Here is a 17,254-nt window from a genome sequence, read left to right on the forward strand (position 1 = left end):
TTGAGATATCTTGGAATATCTTTTTCTATCCTTTCACTTTCAACCCATTTGTGTCTTTGGTTCTAGAGTCTCCTGTAGACAGAATGTAGTTACAATATTAAAAAAAAAAAAAAACCATTCTGGGGCCGGCCCGGTGGCGCAAGCGGTTAAGTGCGCGCGCTCTGCTGCGGCGGCCCGGGGTTCGCTGGTTCGGATCCCGGGCGTGCACCGACGCACTGCTTGGTAAGCCATGCTGTGGCGGCGTCCCATGTAAAGTGGAGGAGGATAGGCACGGGATGTTGGCCCAGGGCCGTCTTTCTCAGCAAAAAAAGAGGACTGGCGGATGTTAGCTCAGGGCTGATCTCCTCACAAAAAAAAAAAACAAACAAAACCCATTCTGCCAATCTCTCTGCCTGTTAATTGGAGTTTAATGCATTTACATTTAATGTAATTAGTGATAAGGACTGACTTTGCCATTTGCTATTTGTTTTCCATACATTGTATATCTTTTTTGTTGCTCAATTCCTCCACTACTGCTTTCTTTTGTTAGATTACCTTTTGATTCCCTTCTCATTTGTTTTACTCCATGATTTTTAATTATTTTCTTAATAGTTGCCATAGGGATTATAATTAACAAGTTACAACAATCTAGTTTGGATAAAAACTGAGTTAGTTTCAATAGTATAAAAAATATTTGCTCCTATGATCCATCCTCTCCCTCTTATGTTGTTATCACAAATTACATCTTTATACATTGTGTGCCCAATGACAAAGGTTTTTACTTGTTGTTTTTGTAGTTGTCTTTTAAATCATACAGGGGAAAAAAGAAGAGTTACTAACCCAAAATACATTAATGCTGACTTTGATATCTACCTAGATAGTTACCTTTAACAGTGTTTATTTCTTTCTGTGGATTCAAGTTACTGTCTAGTGTCCTTTCATTTCAGGCTGAAGGACTCCCTTTAATAGTTCTTGTAGGCAGGTCTACTAGTGACAAACTCTTCAGTTTTTGTTTATCTGAGGATGCCTTAATTTCTCCATTTCTGAAGGCCAGTTTTGCTGGATATAGAATTCTTGGCTGACAGTTTTTTTCTTTCAGCACTTTGAATATGTCATCCTACTGCCTCCTGGCTTCCATGGTTTATGGTGAGAAATCAGTTGTTAATCTTATTGAGGATCCCTTGTAACGACTCACTTTTCTCTTGCTGCTTTTAGGATTCTCTCTGGCACTGACTTTGACAGTTTGATTATAATATGTCTTGGTGTGGGTCTCCCTGAGTTTATTCTACTTGGAGTTCATTGAGCTTCTTGGACATCTAGATCCATATCATGCACCAAATTTGGGAAGTTTTCTACCATTATTTCTTCAAGTATTCTTTCTGCCCGTCTCTCCTCTCCTCTGGGACAACCATTATACGTACATTCTTCATGTTGTCCCACAAGTCTCTTAAGCTCTGTTCATTTTTATTTTTTCCTTTCTGGTCTTCACATGAATTTTAATTGACCTATCTTGAAGTCTGCTAATTCTTTTTTATGACTGCTCACATCTGCAGTTGAACCCCTATAGTGAATTTTTAGTTTCAGTTATTGTACTTTTCAACTCCAGAATTTCTATTTGGTTCCTTTTTATAATTTCAATCTCTTTATTTATAGTCTCAATTTGGTGAGACATTGTTCTCTTGATATCTTTTAGTTCTTTGTCCATGGTTTTCTTTAGCACTTCCAGCATATTTAAAAGAGTTGATGGAAAGTCTTTGTCCAGTAAGTCCAATGTTGGTGTGTCCTTGGGGACAGTTTCTATTATTTCTTTTCTTCGTGACTATTGGCCATACTTTCTCATTTTTTTGCCTGTCTTGTAACTTCTTGTTGAACACTGTACATTTCGATTATTATAATGTTGCAAGTCTGAAAATCAGATTCTCCTCTCTCTCTCGAGTTTGTTGTTACTGCTTGTTGTGGTTTCTGTTGTTTGTTTAACGATTTTTCTGAACTAACTTTGTAGTCTATATTCCTTGTGTGTGGCCACTGAAGTCTCTGTTCTGTTGGCTTAGTGGTCAGCTAGTGACTCAAGAGATTTCCTTAAATGCCTAGAACCAAAAAACGAAGAAAAAACACTTCCAGTCTTTGCCAGCGGGCTCTGTGTATGTGTTGGGGCACACCTTCAACATTCAGCTGGGTAATTTATAAATCCACCTTAGCCTTCACTTCCTATTTGAGCAGAGTCTGAAATTTAGCGAGAAGTAAGCGCTTAGGGCCTTTTCAGGTCTTTTCTGAGCATATGCCCCACACTGAGTGTGCATGTGGCCTTTCAGATTCCAAGAAACATGTGGGAACTTTTCAAAGACTTTATTCTCCCAAGTATCTCACTCCTCAGCCTTCCCTCCTAGGCTTTTTGGTGTCTATTGTTTGCCCCAACTGTTATTTCTTTCTCCAGGTGACAGCAGCTAATAAACTTGCCTTTAAATGTTTTTGACAAATGCCCCCTGGGTAATCACCTCTCTGCCTCAGGAGAGGTTCAAATTAGGTGAAATAGGAGTGAACTTTTTGCACCAGTCCTTCACAGAGCCACCAGACAGGTCAAAAATACATCATCACAATTCTTTGAGGACAAGGTCCATTCTGCTCCCTCTGGCACCAGGAACCTACACCTGAAATGCAGGTTGTCATCTTCAAAATTGCCACTGAACTGGCGATGAGGAAAATGTGGCCATGGTAAGTTTAACTGACACAGAGGTCTCCTACTGAGATTCAACAACCTTTTTCTTGATTAAGTGTTTGTCTGGCTACTGTAACCTTTCACCAGTTTCCAGAGTTGATATAAGCTTGTTTCTGACAATTTTTGCCAATTTATTTGCTGCTTATGTGGAGAGATGTGTCCTTGGAGTTCCCTACTTGCCATTTTTGCTGACATCACCTCCATGGGACTGATTCTTGAAGAACCTCAACATTTGGTAATGGAGTAGAAGAGGATGAGTCTGCAAAAAGGAATGAGAGGAGCTGTCAGAGAGACAGGAAGAAAACAAGGAATGTGATGTGTTACAGACACCAAGAGAGAAGGGTAATGCAAAGACAGTAGCTATCAATGTCAAATATTCTAAGATCAAGTAGGAAAAAGACTGAAAAATGTTCAGTGGACACAGGTACACAGAAGTCATTTGTGACCTTAAGACTGTTTTTCAATAGGGTGATATCAGTATTTTGAGAACAATTCTTTTTTTTTTTATTTTTCACTTAGGAAGATTCGCCATGAGCTAATATCCATCGCCAATCTTCTTTTGTTTTTTTGCTTAAGGAAGATTCCCCCTGAGCTAACATCTGTGCCAGTCTTCCTCTATTTTGTATGTGGCTTGCCGCCACAGCATGACCACTGATGAGTAGTGCATGTCTGCACCCGGGAACCAAACCCGGGCCACCGAAGCAGAGCACGCCAAACTTAATGACTAGGCCACAGGACAAGCCCCAAGGACAATTCTTAAATGTAAGGGACTGTCCTACACATTGCAGTATATTAGGCATCCTTAACCTCCCACAACTAAACACCAGTAGTACCCCTCACCCTCAAGTTATAATAAAAAAAATATGCAAGTCAAAACCAAAAAAATCCTGCCACACATTTCCAAATTCCTCCTGGAGAATCAGCACTACCTCTTGAAGAACCACTGCCTTAGGAAAATCTATTTTGGTGATGAGGGCAGATGTCATAGTATAGTGACCTGAAATATAAATAGAGAAGCATGAAAATGAGTGAGGTGCCAAAGGCAAGTCTTACTGGAAGTTTGGCTGAAGTGAGAAATACAACAGAGTAATTGCAGGTAAGGAAGGGTTTTTTTGACATACGATTCAGACATGTTTAAAAACCAACAGAAATGATCCAGATGAAAGGGACAGTTTGAGTATACAAAGAAAAAGATCATTGATAGTGTAAAGTAACTGAAGGGGCGGAAGGAAAACATATGTGAAGGAAATAACCTTAGAGAGGAGGCTTAACTCCTGTTTTGAAACAGTGACCTTAGGACAATACAGTAGCATCCAAACTCATTTCCCTGCTTCCTTTCTTGCCATATAAACTATTGTCAACATAGTAGCCAGTGCCACTTCTCTGCTCATAACTCTCCAATGGCTTCTCTTCTGACTCAAAATAAAAGCCAACCTTTTTAAAATGGCCTATTAGATCCTTCATGATCTGCTCCCCCATCCCTTCCTTTTAACCTATCTGACCTCACGTCCTAATACTTTCCCCCTCAGTCACCACATTTCACCCACACAGCTTTCCTTATTGTTCTTGAACACATCAGGCACACTCCTGTCTTACGATATTTGCTCTTACTGTTCCCTTTGGCAGGAACAGTCCTCTCTAGACACCCATAAGGCTTGCTTCTTCATCATGTTCAAGTCTTTGCTCAAATGTCATTTGCTCAATGACCACTCTATTTAATATATTACTCCTTAATCTGGTACTTCCTATCACCCTCCACTCTTCTCCATAGCACTTACTACCTTCTAAACTACTATATCATTTATTTATTTTATGCCTGTCCTTTCCCACTAGAATATAAGCTCCAGGAGAGTAGAGATTTTTGTTTGTATTGTTCATTGATGTATCCCCAGCACACAGTGGGTACTCAATAAATTGTTGAGTAAATATAAGGATAAGTTGCGTGTAGGTATATTTGTATATTTGTAAGCAGGAAGAAATTTCCATTTGATGGTTTCAGTTTAGGAGGAAGGAGGCGATGTTATCTGCTGAAAGTGAAGGAGAGTTAGTAAAGTGAGGGGGATAGGTTTGAAGAGAGTGGAAGTCTGAAAAACTTGTTGGAGTATGTGAGGAAGACGAAGAGAGAAATGTAACATTGCTTGGCTGTACTTAGGGTCCGTTTGATTTTGGTGACCACGAGATTTTAGTAAAATCAGTCTATTCTATTGTTCAATAGTCTTTAGCAGTGTACAACTGCTGAGAAGTACTGAGAAACTGAATAGTCAGGTTAATTCAGGCTAAAGTTTTCCCAGACAGAGGTAAAGGGTCTAGGTTGTATTTCTCAATCTTGGCTGCACTTTAGTCTCTATCACTTGGAGAAACTTCAAAAAATGGCCAGTTTGCAAATCCAGAACTTCCCTCTACTGCTAATACACGAGTTAAAAAGGATCCCAGGATCTGCCGATTACATTATTTGTATTATTATCCCTGCTTAGAAGGATACACCATACACTGACATGGTGCTATCCTGGAGGTCTTTACTCTTTCTAAGTAGTAATTTTTGTTGCAGTTTTCCTATTTTTCCACATAATTGAATAAAAGCCTCACATCACAAATCTGAGAATACAAAGGGTCTCCTTTTAGTTATATATTGTAGTTAGTTAAAATATAAACTCCATAAGAGCAGAGACCAAGTGAATTTGCTTCATATTATGTTTCTAAGCCATGATACACAGACATTTAATGATGCTTTTGAATGAATGAATGATAACCATCATTGGTGGAGCATGTGCCAGGTGCTGCTAAATTATTTATATAATTTACTTGTTACAAACAGCCCTATACCCTCTCAAGCCAATTTTAGAGATGAAGCAGCATAATATCTGAGACTTGGGTAATCTGCCCAAAGTCACACTGTTAGTCAGTCAATAACAGAGCTCTACATTATGTCATTCTGATTCCAAAACCCACGCTTTTAATCACTATACTATGCCAAGTCTGAGAGGAAGGCAAGGATAGTGAAAAAAGCGATAGAAACTAAGAGGTAGGTAAAAATTTCAGGGAATATATCCTTATTTTGTGCCCCTTTAGAAATTCCAGCAAAATCTATTTTAAGTCTCTTTTACAACTAGAAGCTTGAGGACTTCACTTTTTCATTCTTTCTCCACCAATACGATCACATGCAAATCATGGTCACTTATAGTCTGTGGGCTGATAGTTCTCCCCCTCTACTGATTGATGTGTGTTAATCTATTGGTTGAAATACGGGACTTTTGCTCACTTACAAACTTGAGATTGCTCCGTAGAAAGAAATGCAAACAGTCTGCTTAAGATTTGCTATATAGGCAAATTTATGTAAATTTTCAAATGTTATTTGTTATACCTTTTTCTGTATTAGGAATAATCCAGCTTTTCCCCATTTTATTTGTGACAGCAAGATTGGATCTATAATTTTATTGTTTTTAGAAAGCAAGCAGAAATAAACTCATACATCTTTTCCTCTTGAGAATTACAGTATTTTGTTATTTTCTTTGTATATTTTTTTGTAGGCAAATATCCTTTCATTCAACAAATATTTATCTGATTTGTCACAAAGCTTTCATTTTAGTGGGAGATAACCCAACAGATAAACAAAATATATGACATACTATATAGCAAATAGTATAAGAAAAATAGAGCAAGGTAAGGGAGAGAGATGGCCATGGGGTGCCATTTATATAGCTTTCAACGGAAAGACCTTTCTGATAAGGTGAGATTTGAGAAAGATCTAAAGAAGTGAGAGTGTGAGCCAGGTAGGCACCAAGAGGAAAAGTATTCCAGGTAGGATAATAGTGCAAAGGTCCTGAGACAGAGACACGCTTGATATATTGGAGAAAAAGGGAGGATAGAGTAGTGGAAAAAGAATAAGTCAAGTCATTGGATATAAAGCCCGAGGTAACGTGGGTGGGGGCAGTTTACATAGCACAGTAGACCATTGTAAGAACTTTGGCTTTTATTCTGAGATGGGAAGCCACTGGTGGGTTTTAAGATGGGAATGATATTGACTTTTAAAGAGATTACTCTGACTGCTGTGTGACTAGACCATGTGGAAGCAAGGGCTGAAGTAGGAGATCAGCAGGAGGCCTCTGCTACAGTCTAGATATAAGTTGGTGGCTTGGACCAGAGTGAATGGGATGGAGGTGGTGAACAATCAGACTCTGGGTATATTCTGAAGATAATACTGGTAGGATTTGCTGGGGAAGTGGATGTGAGGTCTGAAAGAATCAAGGATGACTCCAAAGTTTGTAGCCTCAGCTGGAAGAATGCAGTTGCCATTTCATGAAATAGGGAAGATCTGATTGGGATTTGTTTGGGGGGAAAAATTAGAGTTTGGTTTTGGATACATTAAGTTTGTGAAGCCTGTTAGACAGTCAAGCAGTGCTATAGAGTAGGCAGTTCAGTGTTAAGTCCAGTATTTAGGGAAAAGGTGTGGGCTGAAGACTCAAATGTGGGTTTCACTTGGCTGGAGATCTGGATGGGACTGCCTAGGGAAAGAGAGTAGAGAGAGGAGAAGCAGTCCAAGTTGTGAGATTTGAATCCTGGGGCACTCCAGCATTTAGAGGGGGGAAACTGAGAAGGAACCAGCAAGGGGAGTAAGGAACAGCCATTTAGGAAGGAAGAGAAGCAAGAGTGAAATACAGAATGGAATCCTGGCAGGCAAGATAAGGAGCTTCAGGAAGGAGAGAGTAAGTCATCAGCTGTTTCAAATGCTGCTGACAGGTGAAGTGAGATGAAGACTGAGGGAAAAAAATGGATTTGAGAACATGGAGGCTAATGACGATTTTGAGCAATTTCAGTGGAATGTCAGGATCAAGTCTGATTTGTAGGTTCAAGAGAGTAGAAGTGGAGATGAAGTTTTTCTATACAGGAGAGCAGATCAGAGTAATGGGGCAGCATTTGGAGGGAGATACAAGTCAAGATTTTTTTTTTTTTGAAGATGGTAGCTATTAACACCTGTTTATGGGGCTGGCCCCATGGCTAAACTCAGCACGCTCCACTTCAGCAGCCCTGGTTCTGTTCCCAGGCACAGACCTACACTACTCGTCAGCAGTCACGCTGTGGCAGCAACCCACATACAAAACAGAGGAAGACTGGCACAGATGTTAGCCCAGGGTGAATCTACCTCAAGCAGAAACAGGAAGGTTGGCAACAGATGTTAGCTCAGGGTGAATCTTCCTCAGCAAAAATAAAAATATCAACACGTTTATAAGTTGACAAAAGTGATCCAGCTGAGAGGGGAAAAATTCATAAGGAAACTGGACAATTCCAAGAGTAAAATGGAACTCAATGCAAAAGGGGCAAGTTTGGTCTTAGATGGGAATTTTGACAGTTTATCTACAGTTACTGGTGTAGCAGGGTATTCAGATGCAGGAAGATTGGCAAGTGCCACAGTGAGAACTACTACTGATTTCTGTTTTCTTAGATAAGAAGCAAGATAATGATTTACTAGAGAGGAGTGGGATGTACAGTCAGGTTTAAAAGATGTTAAATAGTTGTTTAAGAAGGCGGGATAAACGGATTAGGGAAATTAGCCTGAGGGGGTCAGGAACACAAGGAGCTCACTTCAGAGTGCAGATGTGTTTTTCTCCAACCAAGTTCAATAGCTCTGCTGCAGGCATACAGTGAATTAACAAGGGTTCTGATTTAGGCACGTACAACAAAGGAAGAAGGAGGAACGCACTGAAGATACCTGCAGAGGAGGGTTTATAACAACAGATAATGCAGTCTAAGGTAGGCAATGAATCTTTAAAAAATGGGTATAGCATTCAGATGTGCCTTTTAGTAAATAGTCGATTCTCATTATTTGAGGTAGTTATGTTCTATAAAGTTACCATGAACCCTGAACTGCTCCTGGGGGAAATGCAGGGTTCAGTTCCCAAGAGACTCTGGTCACAACATTTTCATCAATACATAATGTGTTTCATGTGTTTCTGTTTAGACACCTTGTTTAATATATATTGTTGATTCATTAATACTGAACTCATTATGGCCAAGAGCACTAATGATAAGTCTGAAGGTAGCTTATCTAGGACAGTGTTTTCTCTGCAAGGCACATCACAGCCTTCTTGTGCTTAGGAATATCAGACAGCACTTCAGCACTATGCTTGGGGGCACTTAAAACAGCAAAACCACCAATAAATAGCACAAAAATGTGAGAAACATGATGATATGTATATTGTGAAAAGCACATCTGTCCACAGTATGAGAGCTGAAATAAGGCAGCAGAGTGTCCCCTTGCTTAACCTCAGCTGGACACATGCATGTCAGACAAGTTAAATTTTCTGTCACTCTGCGCATGTCCATGAACGCTGCACATACTGATTTTCAGGGTACAAATAAATTTTAGTAAGTAGGCGAATTCGCAAATATGGAATCTGTGAAGAATGAGGACTGAATGTACACTGCTTGGAACTGTTTCCTCCATAGCTAAGCCCAGTCTGCTGCTTTTAATCAAATAGTATACATCAATTTCAGTAGACGTCTGATTATCAAACAAAACAAATGTTGCTGTTAGTTGTCAAAAAGTTTCTACATTGATATATTATTTTCTATACTCTTCTAAGCTGGTGTCTCTTGTTTTCAATGTATTTGTTAGAAAAATGTTAGAAATTGCACATAAGACTCGAGGTTTTTTTTTTTCCCCTCATTTCACTCACTGGCAGTTTTTCCTGAGTTACCGACAGCTTACCGGCATGAAGTAGGCTTTTACTGGTCCTCACAAACCGCAATAATTTTAGTATTCAGCAGGCAGCTGTGACAAATAAGGGTATGTAATTCTTTCTTTCAAGCAGTTGTAACGTCAGGGTCTTTTTCCTCACATCATTCCATTTCTTCATTAGGCCCAACAACAAGATAACTTGTTGGATACCAAATAAATCAATTAGTTTTTGATATTGTCTTTTGGAGGGATCTTATTTGTGATGTTTCCTATTATACCTTTTTATTCTGTGTAAACAGTTGTATATTTATGTTTATTACAATCCTTTTAATTAAATTAATGTTGCCTTACAAGGAGTTTAGAGCAGAAAAAAAAAATTACCGGATTACTGCCACTCTCAAGTAAAGCTTCATTTTCTGGCAGACTTGACCTGTTCCCTCCCATTATGCCAGCGTTGCTACTGGGCCTGCAGCAGGACGGAAAATTCAATTTGCAGCCATTTCGTGGAGCACCCCCCATGCCTTTATTCACATGCAGAACTTCCAGAGGAATTTCACCAAAAGGCTCCAGCGAGGAAGAAGAACTAAAAGAGAGAAAAACGAGAAATAAAGGAGAGGGTGGGGAGGGCACGACTGGCGGTGGAAGATACTGAATGTGGAGGAGGCGATTGGTTCAGCATTTTCTCCCAGCAACCCATCCCCCTAAGGCCCCAGGCCCACCCGAGGTTCTACTTCACGGCCCGGAGCGGCGCCCTCCTCACTCTAGAATCTTCCCTCAGCGCGCAGACACCCGGCCTCCCTGCAGTCTCGAGACCCCCCCCCCCCCGTCGTCTCCCCTCCTCGGAAAGCTCGCTCTCCCGACGTTCCGGGGAGTGACTTACTGCCAACTGCCCTCGCCGGGCTCCGAGCAGCCCCCGCCCGCCGAAGGCCGGCCGCGCGCGCGGCGGCAGGGTGGGGGCAGGCGCCCAGGCCCCGGTTCCGGCTCCATGAGGGGCCCGGGGGAACGGTGGGCCCCCCGCCTCCCTGAAGCGGCTGCCGTCGCAGCAAACCGAGAGAGCTCCTTGACAGCCGTCCGCCCGCCGCTTGACCGGGGGCTGCCGACCACCCGGCCAGCGCCCGAAGGGGCGGGCACCCTTCCACCCCCGCGCCGCTGGGCGCACGCGCAGCAGCCGCCGCCTCCCTATTTAGTCCGCGATGGCTTCTCTCGCGCCCCACCGTCCTCCTCCTGAAGGCGGCTCCCTCCCCGCGCACCGCAGGGCCCCTGGGACCGGCCTCGAGCAGGTCCCCGAGCAGGACTATCCCTAAAAGGGAACGGCGCTGGCCGGACGTCGCGTGAGGAAAAGAAGCGGCAACCGGAAAGAGCTGACGGGTCGCGAGGAGGCGAAACAGGCCTCAGAGGAAGAGGAAGGCCGGGGCGAACCGAGGTTTGCCGAAGGCGGCGTTCCGGAGCTGCGCGGGGCGGGGAGAGAGGCAGAGGCTGGGAGAGGAGGGGCGCGGCGGAAACTGCCGAGGTTTGCCGAAGGCCGCAGCGGCCGAGTTGCCCGGATGTAGTTGGTGGAGCGGCAGCGGCGGCACCAGCAGCGGCGGTGGCGGCGGCGGCAGGAGGAGGAGGAGGAGAAGGACCAGGCAGCGGCGGCGGCGGGGGGAGGAGGGGAGGCGGCGGCGGAGCAGGAGGAGAAGGCGGAGGAGGCAGTCGCTCTCCGCGGGGCCGAGCCGGACGCGTCTTCTTGGCCCCCTCCCCCCGGTTCGCCGCTGCCGCCGTGTAGTTGGCGCCGCTGCCCGGGCTGAGTGTGAGCGTGGTGCGACCGCAGGGAGATGGCCCGGGAGCGCCGGCGCCAGTAACGGGGAGGTGCTGAGAGTCGCCGAGGGCGCGCCGGGCCCTGGTGCCGGTGCTGCCGCCCGCCCGCCCGCCGCCTGCGCGCCCGCCCGCCCCTCGCGGCCGCTCTCCGCCCCCCGACACACACTCACAGGCCGGGCATTGATGGTAATGTATGCGAGGAAACAGCAGAGACTCAGTGATGGGTAAATCGTCTTTTCCTTTCCGGCCGGGCCGCAGCGGGCGGGGGGCGGCGGCGGGGGGGCTGTTCCTCCTGAGCTGGTGCTGCCGCGCCGCCATTTTTGTTGTTAAGCCTGCTCGGGATCGGGCGGGGAGGAGGAGCCGCCGCGCGAGCGGGCGAGCACGGGCGGGTGCGGAGGGAGCGCGGGCCGGGGCGCGGGGCTTCGCCCTCTCGGGGCCGCCTGAGGCTGCGTGTGTGCGCGCGCGCGTGTGGGCTGGTCGCCGGTCCGCTCGGGAGGTCTCCCGCGGGGAGGGGCGGGGGGGGCGCGTTTTCTTCCTCTCCCCGAGATGTCTCATGTCGCTGCCTCTCTTCCTGTTTTTCAGCTGTCACGACCGGAGGGGGGACTCGCAGCCTTACCAGGTACCAGCCGAGCCCGGGGTGGGGGGTGGATGGGGGGACGGAGGGGGAAGGGAGGAACTGCTACTCGAGCGCAGGCTTCAGAAGTCGCTACAGGCCCTTCTGTGCAACAGATCCCAAACTAGCACCGCGGGGCCCCTGAAAATCGTGTGTTGGGTTCCCTGAGCGCTCTCCAGCGAGCGTTAGTGACTTGTTTTGACAGGTGACTGGAGGAAGTTCAGTTTTTTTAGAAAAAAATCATTCTCGGCCAGAAAAGACCTGACTTGATTATTTGGGCTTGAAGGAATCGGTGGGATGAGGTGCCTTCTGAACCATATTTATTTATTGTAGTGGGGAACTAAAAGTTAACGTAAAGATATTAAAATTAGAACTAAAAGTTAATGTAAAGGTATTAAGATTAAATGAAAGGTCTGGGAAGAAACAGCTAATTGATTCGCAACTCTTAAGTGTGTTGTAAACCCCTATCGCTTCCCGTTTTGTTTTTGGTGCAAATAATTGCCTGACTAGTGGAAGAGTGCTTTTGTTTCTGAAAGAATTGAGATCTTTGGATACTTAGACAACTCATTCTAATGTAGACAGTGCTAGGTATGTTGGTTCCTTTTTTTACAGCAGTTGCTGTGTGGAAAGTTTTTAAAAATTGTGTGGAAGTGGTCCTTTTTTTCAGGAGGAAAAACTTCATAAATGGTTGGTAACTATCAGATGACACCAGAAGTAAATACTTTCTACATCTGATCACTTAAAGGAAAGGAGAGTAGGTTTCTAAGCTGACAGTTTTGTTACTGGCTACCGTGAGTTGTTAAAGCTCAAGTTAAAAACCTTACGTCCCCTGATAACGTCAAAAACATTGTTTGTTACATTTGGATAGTCAAAAATTAAACGCTGTTGAATCTGCCCCTCTAGAACATAATTAATTATATGCTGTAAAAGACTGGTATATCATAGTTGTCTTAAATATGTTTTAGAATGAAACTAAAATCATTGTGAAGGGAGTTCCATTATGTTTTGTTAGAAATATCACACAACATTTTTATACCTTAAAATTGTATCCCACATCTGCAAGAGTTGGTTAGTTAGGTTTGAAGTGCTGTATTTGAATCAAAGAATTGGAGAGACTGATGCTTTTATTTTTTGTAGGTTTGCAGAAACATGCTTATGCTTACTTTTACTTGTAGTTGTAGAGCAGAGATAGCTTACAGTAGTACTGTTTGTACTTTTCTTTAAATTAAATTTTTTAGTTCCCAGAAAAATTTATTGAGGAATTAATGTACAGAGGTGTCTGATTTCTTGTATTTACGAGATACTTAATGGAGTGGATTTTTTTTCTTTTATTTTTTCTCTTTTACATAGGGTATTATGATTTGTGTGAGGAGTCTTATAGTAACTCTTAGGCATTTAAGACTTGTTTGACTAACTTAAAGGCAGAATTGAAAGTGGAAATTTTAATTTTATTGATATAAATTTATGAAACAATAAATTTAATAACATCAAATTTTATGATAAAATTAATTTAGGAAGTTAAGTTTAAAGTTTCAATTCTTTCTCTCTTCTTTTTGGGGGGGTGATGTTTTACAGGCACTTAAATATTCATCGAAGAGTCACCCCAGTAGCGGTGATCACAGACATGAAAAAATGCGAGACGCCGCAGATCCTTCACCACCAAATAAAATGTTGCGGAGATCTGATAGTCCTGAAAACAAATATAGTGACAGCACAGGTCACAGTAAGGCCAAAAATGTGCATATTCACAGAGTTAGAGAGAGGGATGGTGGTGAGTAGCTTTTTTGTTGAAACTTTCATGTATGTTTATTTTTCACAATAGCTCTATGTAAAACAATAGATAAACAAGGGGGTGGTAATATTTCCAGCTTGTGGACATTACCATATGGTTATGTCATCAAAATAATTTTATTTTTATCAACTTATTTGATTCCTAAGCAAGTTACTGTAGAAGTAAGGTGCTGACCTGAGGATCTGAAAATGGACTTCACTGGTTGATAATTAGAGAATGCATTGATGAATATAGTCTACCAAATTCTTTATTAAGGAGAGAAATGTACAGGACATTTTTCCAAGAAAGGAGCTTTAATCTTTTCAAATAAAGGTTTCAGTTTATTTGGCTTAGTTTATTTTGAGATCCTTGTTGCTACTTGAATTTATTTTTTAAGGAGTTCAAGTGTGTTTCCTAAGGATAAATTATGCAGTTAAAAACTTAGTATGAAAAAAAAACTTAGTATGTTTTTTGAGACAGTTCACAGGTTTAAAAAAAAAATTTGTGATTCAGAAAATTCCTTTTCGGTTTTTGTTGTAAACGTTTAAAATATTCTGTATTCTCCAGGGTCTTGTGAATAACCTAACTTCTATACCATGTTCATTGAAGTATTGAACTTTTTAAAAGTTAGCCTTTTGTGCAGTGCTGTGACTCTTCAGTTACCTTGCCTCAAGCTCTTTGTGGTACGAGGCTGAGAAAAAGTAAATAAAAATAAACTCAAAACTATTTTTAAACTTAATTTGCCCAAAATGTACCAAAATATCAGATTCATTGAGGACCATTCATTGTTCCTCAATGTTTAAAGCATTCATGGAGGAACAAATCAATTTCACTAAGGTGGTTAATACCATTTATATTTTTCCCACATTATATTGCTTAGTAGATAACGTCCTTGAGGTGAATATACAGTATTGATTGTGCTTTTATAAACTTCTAAGGAAACTAAGTGTTGTACCATGTGGCTTTCTGCTTTTGATTGTCAACTAGCTTCTCAATACTTTGTTTACTTTAAAAAAATATCCTGTATCTTTTTGGCCTCTGTTTTGCCTCTTAGGACAGAAATCAGCTTTACTCAGTGTGATCAGATATTGAGAAACATTGGCCGCCTCTGTACGTAGTTCCTGGATTGGGGAAATTAATAATGGTTAGAAGATTGAATGAAGATGAAGTAGTTTGGATGGTTATTGGATGAGTGCAAAATAATATTTCTCTTTTGAATATAGCTATATATAGCTTTGTGCTGCTTATGCAGCACTTAGAAACCATACATTTGTAAGTAGAAGTAGCAGGCACGTTTGGTTATTAAAGTATTAGAAGTTGTTGACAAAATTACTTAAACTATTAATATTTTCAATTTTGTGGGTAAATTTTCTATAGTCTTATGTGTAGTCTGAGATCATGCTGTTATCAACCATTCTTCTATAGTGATTTCATTTCGGATAATAGCTCTTGGAAGGCAGGTACTATTTGTGTTACACTGTTGTATTTTTAAAATTTGGGGGATTGTGACAAAATAGGATGTGGCAACTCGTCTCCTTATAGATAAGTATCTTAGATTCTCTTTTAGTGATTATGTTCCAGTTAACGTATCATCTGTCCCCAAATCCAGGAAGAAGTCAGTGAGGTACTCGAGGAAACTTCTGTAAAAGCTTTGTTACATTTACAGTGAACCATGCCTGATTAATTCTTTTACAGGTGAAATAATCCCAAGAACATTCTGTTGCTTATTCATTCAACAAACATTGGGCATCCACTGTGTGTCAACAATTGTGTAGTGTTTCTGGAAGTAAAGATAAGATGCAATCCTGGCCCTGAAGCTATTCTTAAAGGCTTTGACTCTTGAGAGCTAGTGGTGGTTTAGCTGCTTACTTTTTCTGTAATCCTTTTTTCTTCTTGTTGATTTTAATTTTACTTCCTATGATAACTCCAGATAACCTCTTGTTGGCTTTTAGTTTCCTTTTTACTTGCATCTGCTTGCTGATTTTTTTTAGGTCCATTTGTAAGAAACTTCTTACTTATTTTTCTCGTCTAGTCCTTTGCTAAGTTAGGCCTCACTTTCTAATTTGCTTTTTAGCTGCTTGTCTGTCTTCCTCTGGAGCCTTTTAACTGATGCTGTAACTCCATCCTTGTCTGTACTATCTCTAAGATTACCTCGTTGCCATATTCCTTTATACTATGTAGGAATAATAACACCATAATATATTAGATCTCCATTCTGGAGTTCAGAGTGCCTTTTTGCTGTTAATTCTGTATTTTAAAGATCTCAAGTGGTAATTCTTCCCTCATTTAATACTTAGATGTTTAGTCATTATACTTTGACTCCAGGTGTTTTTTTTTTTTTTTTTTACTGCTAATATGTGTTTGAAACTAAGTTTTTTAAACTGCATATGAATAATTTTATCACAGATATTTTATTCCCTTAGATTTCTATCTTTAAATAAATATGAATTTATATTAAATATATATAAATATTTTTATGTGCATATATATATTCAAAACCATTATCCAAAGTCAAATGCAAGTGAGTTGGATTATTTTTGCGCTCAGCATGTATAAGTAACAATGTAACAACAGGTTACTATATTGTTCTACATAATTTCAAGTCTGTTTTTTAATTTTAGGATTTAAAAACAGTTAATGACTTTCTTTAGTAAATATCTAATAACAGCCTATGTGCTGTGATTTGTAACTTGCATTTTACAAAAGCAAGTTAAACAAATGTGGAACTTGCAAGATGTGTTGATGTTTTTCTCAGGATTGGGCTTTCTGGTATCTATCCACATCACAACATAGTTTTTTCAGTAATTATTCGATTTCTTTCATGGCACCTTGGATTTCCTTGAAAAGTGCCAGTTCAGAAGTAATGTATAAAAGTACTTTAAGATATACTATAAAAAGTAAGAAAGCAGAGATTGAGAAGGATTGTCACTCCTAGAAATCTTTAGTTAAGAAAAGACTTATTGCAACATAGTACATACAGTTATAAGTCAGAGATTTTATCCCTTAAGAGTTTATTAAAGGGAATGTAGATTATCTATTGTAAATTAAGGGAAATTATGTGAGAGTATAACTTACTAAAAAGGTTCTTTAACTTAGTGAAATAAGTTATTTTTATGTATTCTGTGATCTATCTGCAAAAGATATAATTTTTTGTGTAAATATAAGCAAAAGCAAGAATCTTAAGGTATAATTATTAGATTTGTTATTCATAGCTTAGACATGTTTTTAAAGGTGCAGTTGACATCCGAACGTCACAAGTATGAACATACAGTACAGGTTGAATTTGTACTTCTCTGGAATTTTAAAACTCTTTCCATTTGGTTAAAATACGTTTTTTTGGAGGATTAGTTCTAAATGATTATTTTACCAAGTAACTTAAAATTTAAGAATGATGCTAGTATAAATGAGTTTAGGAATGAAGGGTATCTTTACAGAGATTCTGTAAGGCTGTTCCGCAAAACTTCAACCTCTTGGGAGTTGTCCCATTTTTCTCATCATCCCTCTTAGAATTAACTGTAATAAGATATATTTGGAATACTTGTTAGAAATATCTTTTTTGGGGAAATAGCTTAGCTCCATTCGTTAATTGAAAAATATTCTTCTTTATTGGTTCCCTGATTTGTGGGACTTGAGTGCGTTTGCAAAGCTTTGTAGTTAGCATCCAGATATCTTTGAGTACAAAGGAAAATTGCCCTTAGTGGT

The 17,254-nt window shown here is 40.9% G+C and overlaps 2 protein-coding genes across 8 annotated transcripts in view; one reads left to right on the plus strand and one right to left on the minus strand.

Annotated features, from left to right (window-relative positions):
• Positions 1-372: 372 nt before the first annotated feature.
• Positions 373-11,349, minus strand: LOC131398901 (uncharacterized). The gene is made up of 4 exons (XM_058532822.1): positions 11,343-11,349; positions 10,724-11,312; positions 9,753-9,954; positions 373-2,954 (listed from the first exon to the last, which is right to left on the minus strand). The coding sequence occupies exons 1-4, from the start codon at positions 11,347-11,349 to the stop codon at positions 2,868-2,870; spliced, it is 885 nt and encodes a 294-aa protein (XP_058388805.1). The 3' UTR covers positions 373-2,867.
• Positions 10,580-17,254, plus strand: part of WAC (WW domain containing adaptor with coiled-coil) — an 85,962-nt gene continuing 79,287 nt past the window's right edge. For 3 of the 7 annotated variants that reach the window (XM_058532698.1, XM_058532699.1, XM_058532703.1), the window contains exons 1-3: positions 11,272-11,392; positions 11,751-11,786; positions 13,338-13,552. In XM_058532698.1, the coding sequence (XP_058388681.1) occupies positions 11,352-11,392; positions 11,751-11,786; positions 13,338-13,552 (292 nt within the window). In that variant the 5' untranslated portion in view covers positions 11,272-11,351. Of the gene's footprint in view, positions 10,795-11,271; positions 11,393-11,750; positions 11,788-13,337; positions 13,553-17,254 lie in introns of those variants that run through there. The other 4 variants (XM_058532700.1, XM_058532705.1, XM_058532701.1 and 1 more) reach the window with 3 other exon arrangements.

This window comes from Diceros bicornis, chromosome 36 (assembly GCF_020826845.1).
Source record: "Diceros bicornis minor isolate mBicDic1 chromosome 36, mDicBic1.mat.cur, whole genome shotgun sequence".
Classification (NCBI taxonomy): Eukaryota; Metazoa; Chordata; class Mammalia; order Perissodactyla; family Rhinocerotidae; genus Diceros; species Diceros bicornis.

What these genes read in the sequence shown, in the direction of transcription:
- LOC131398901 (XM_058532822.1), bottom strand. An exon ending in CGACCCGTCAGCTCTTTCCG is followed by an intron (nt 9,955 to 10,723) that starts GTTGCCGCTTCT and finishes TCTCTCTTTTAG; the next exon opens with TTCTTCTTCCTCGCTGGAGC. An exon ending in TTGAGAGTGGCAGTAATCCG is followed by an intron (nt 2,955 to 9,752) that starts GTAATTTTTTTT and finishes TCCTTTTTGCAG; the next exon opens with ACTCATCCTCTTCTACTCCA.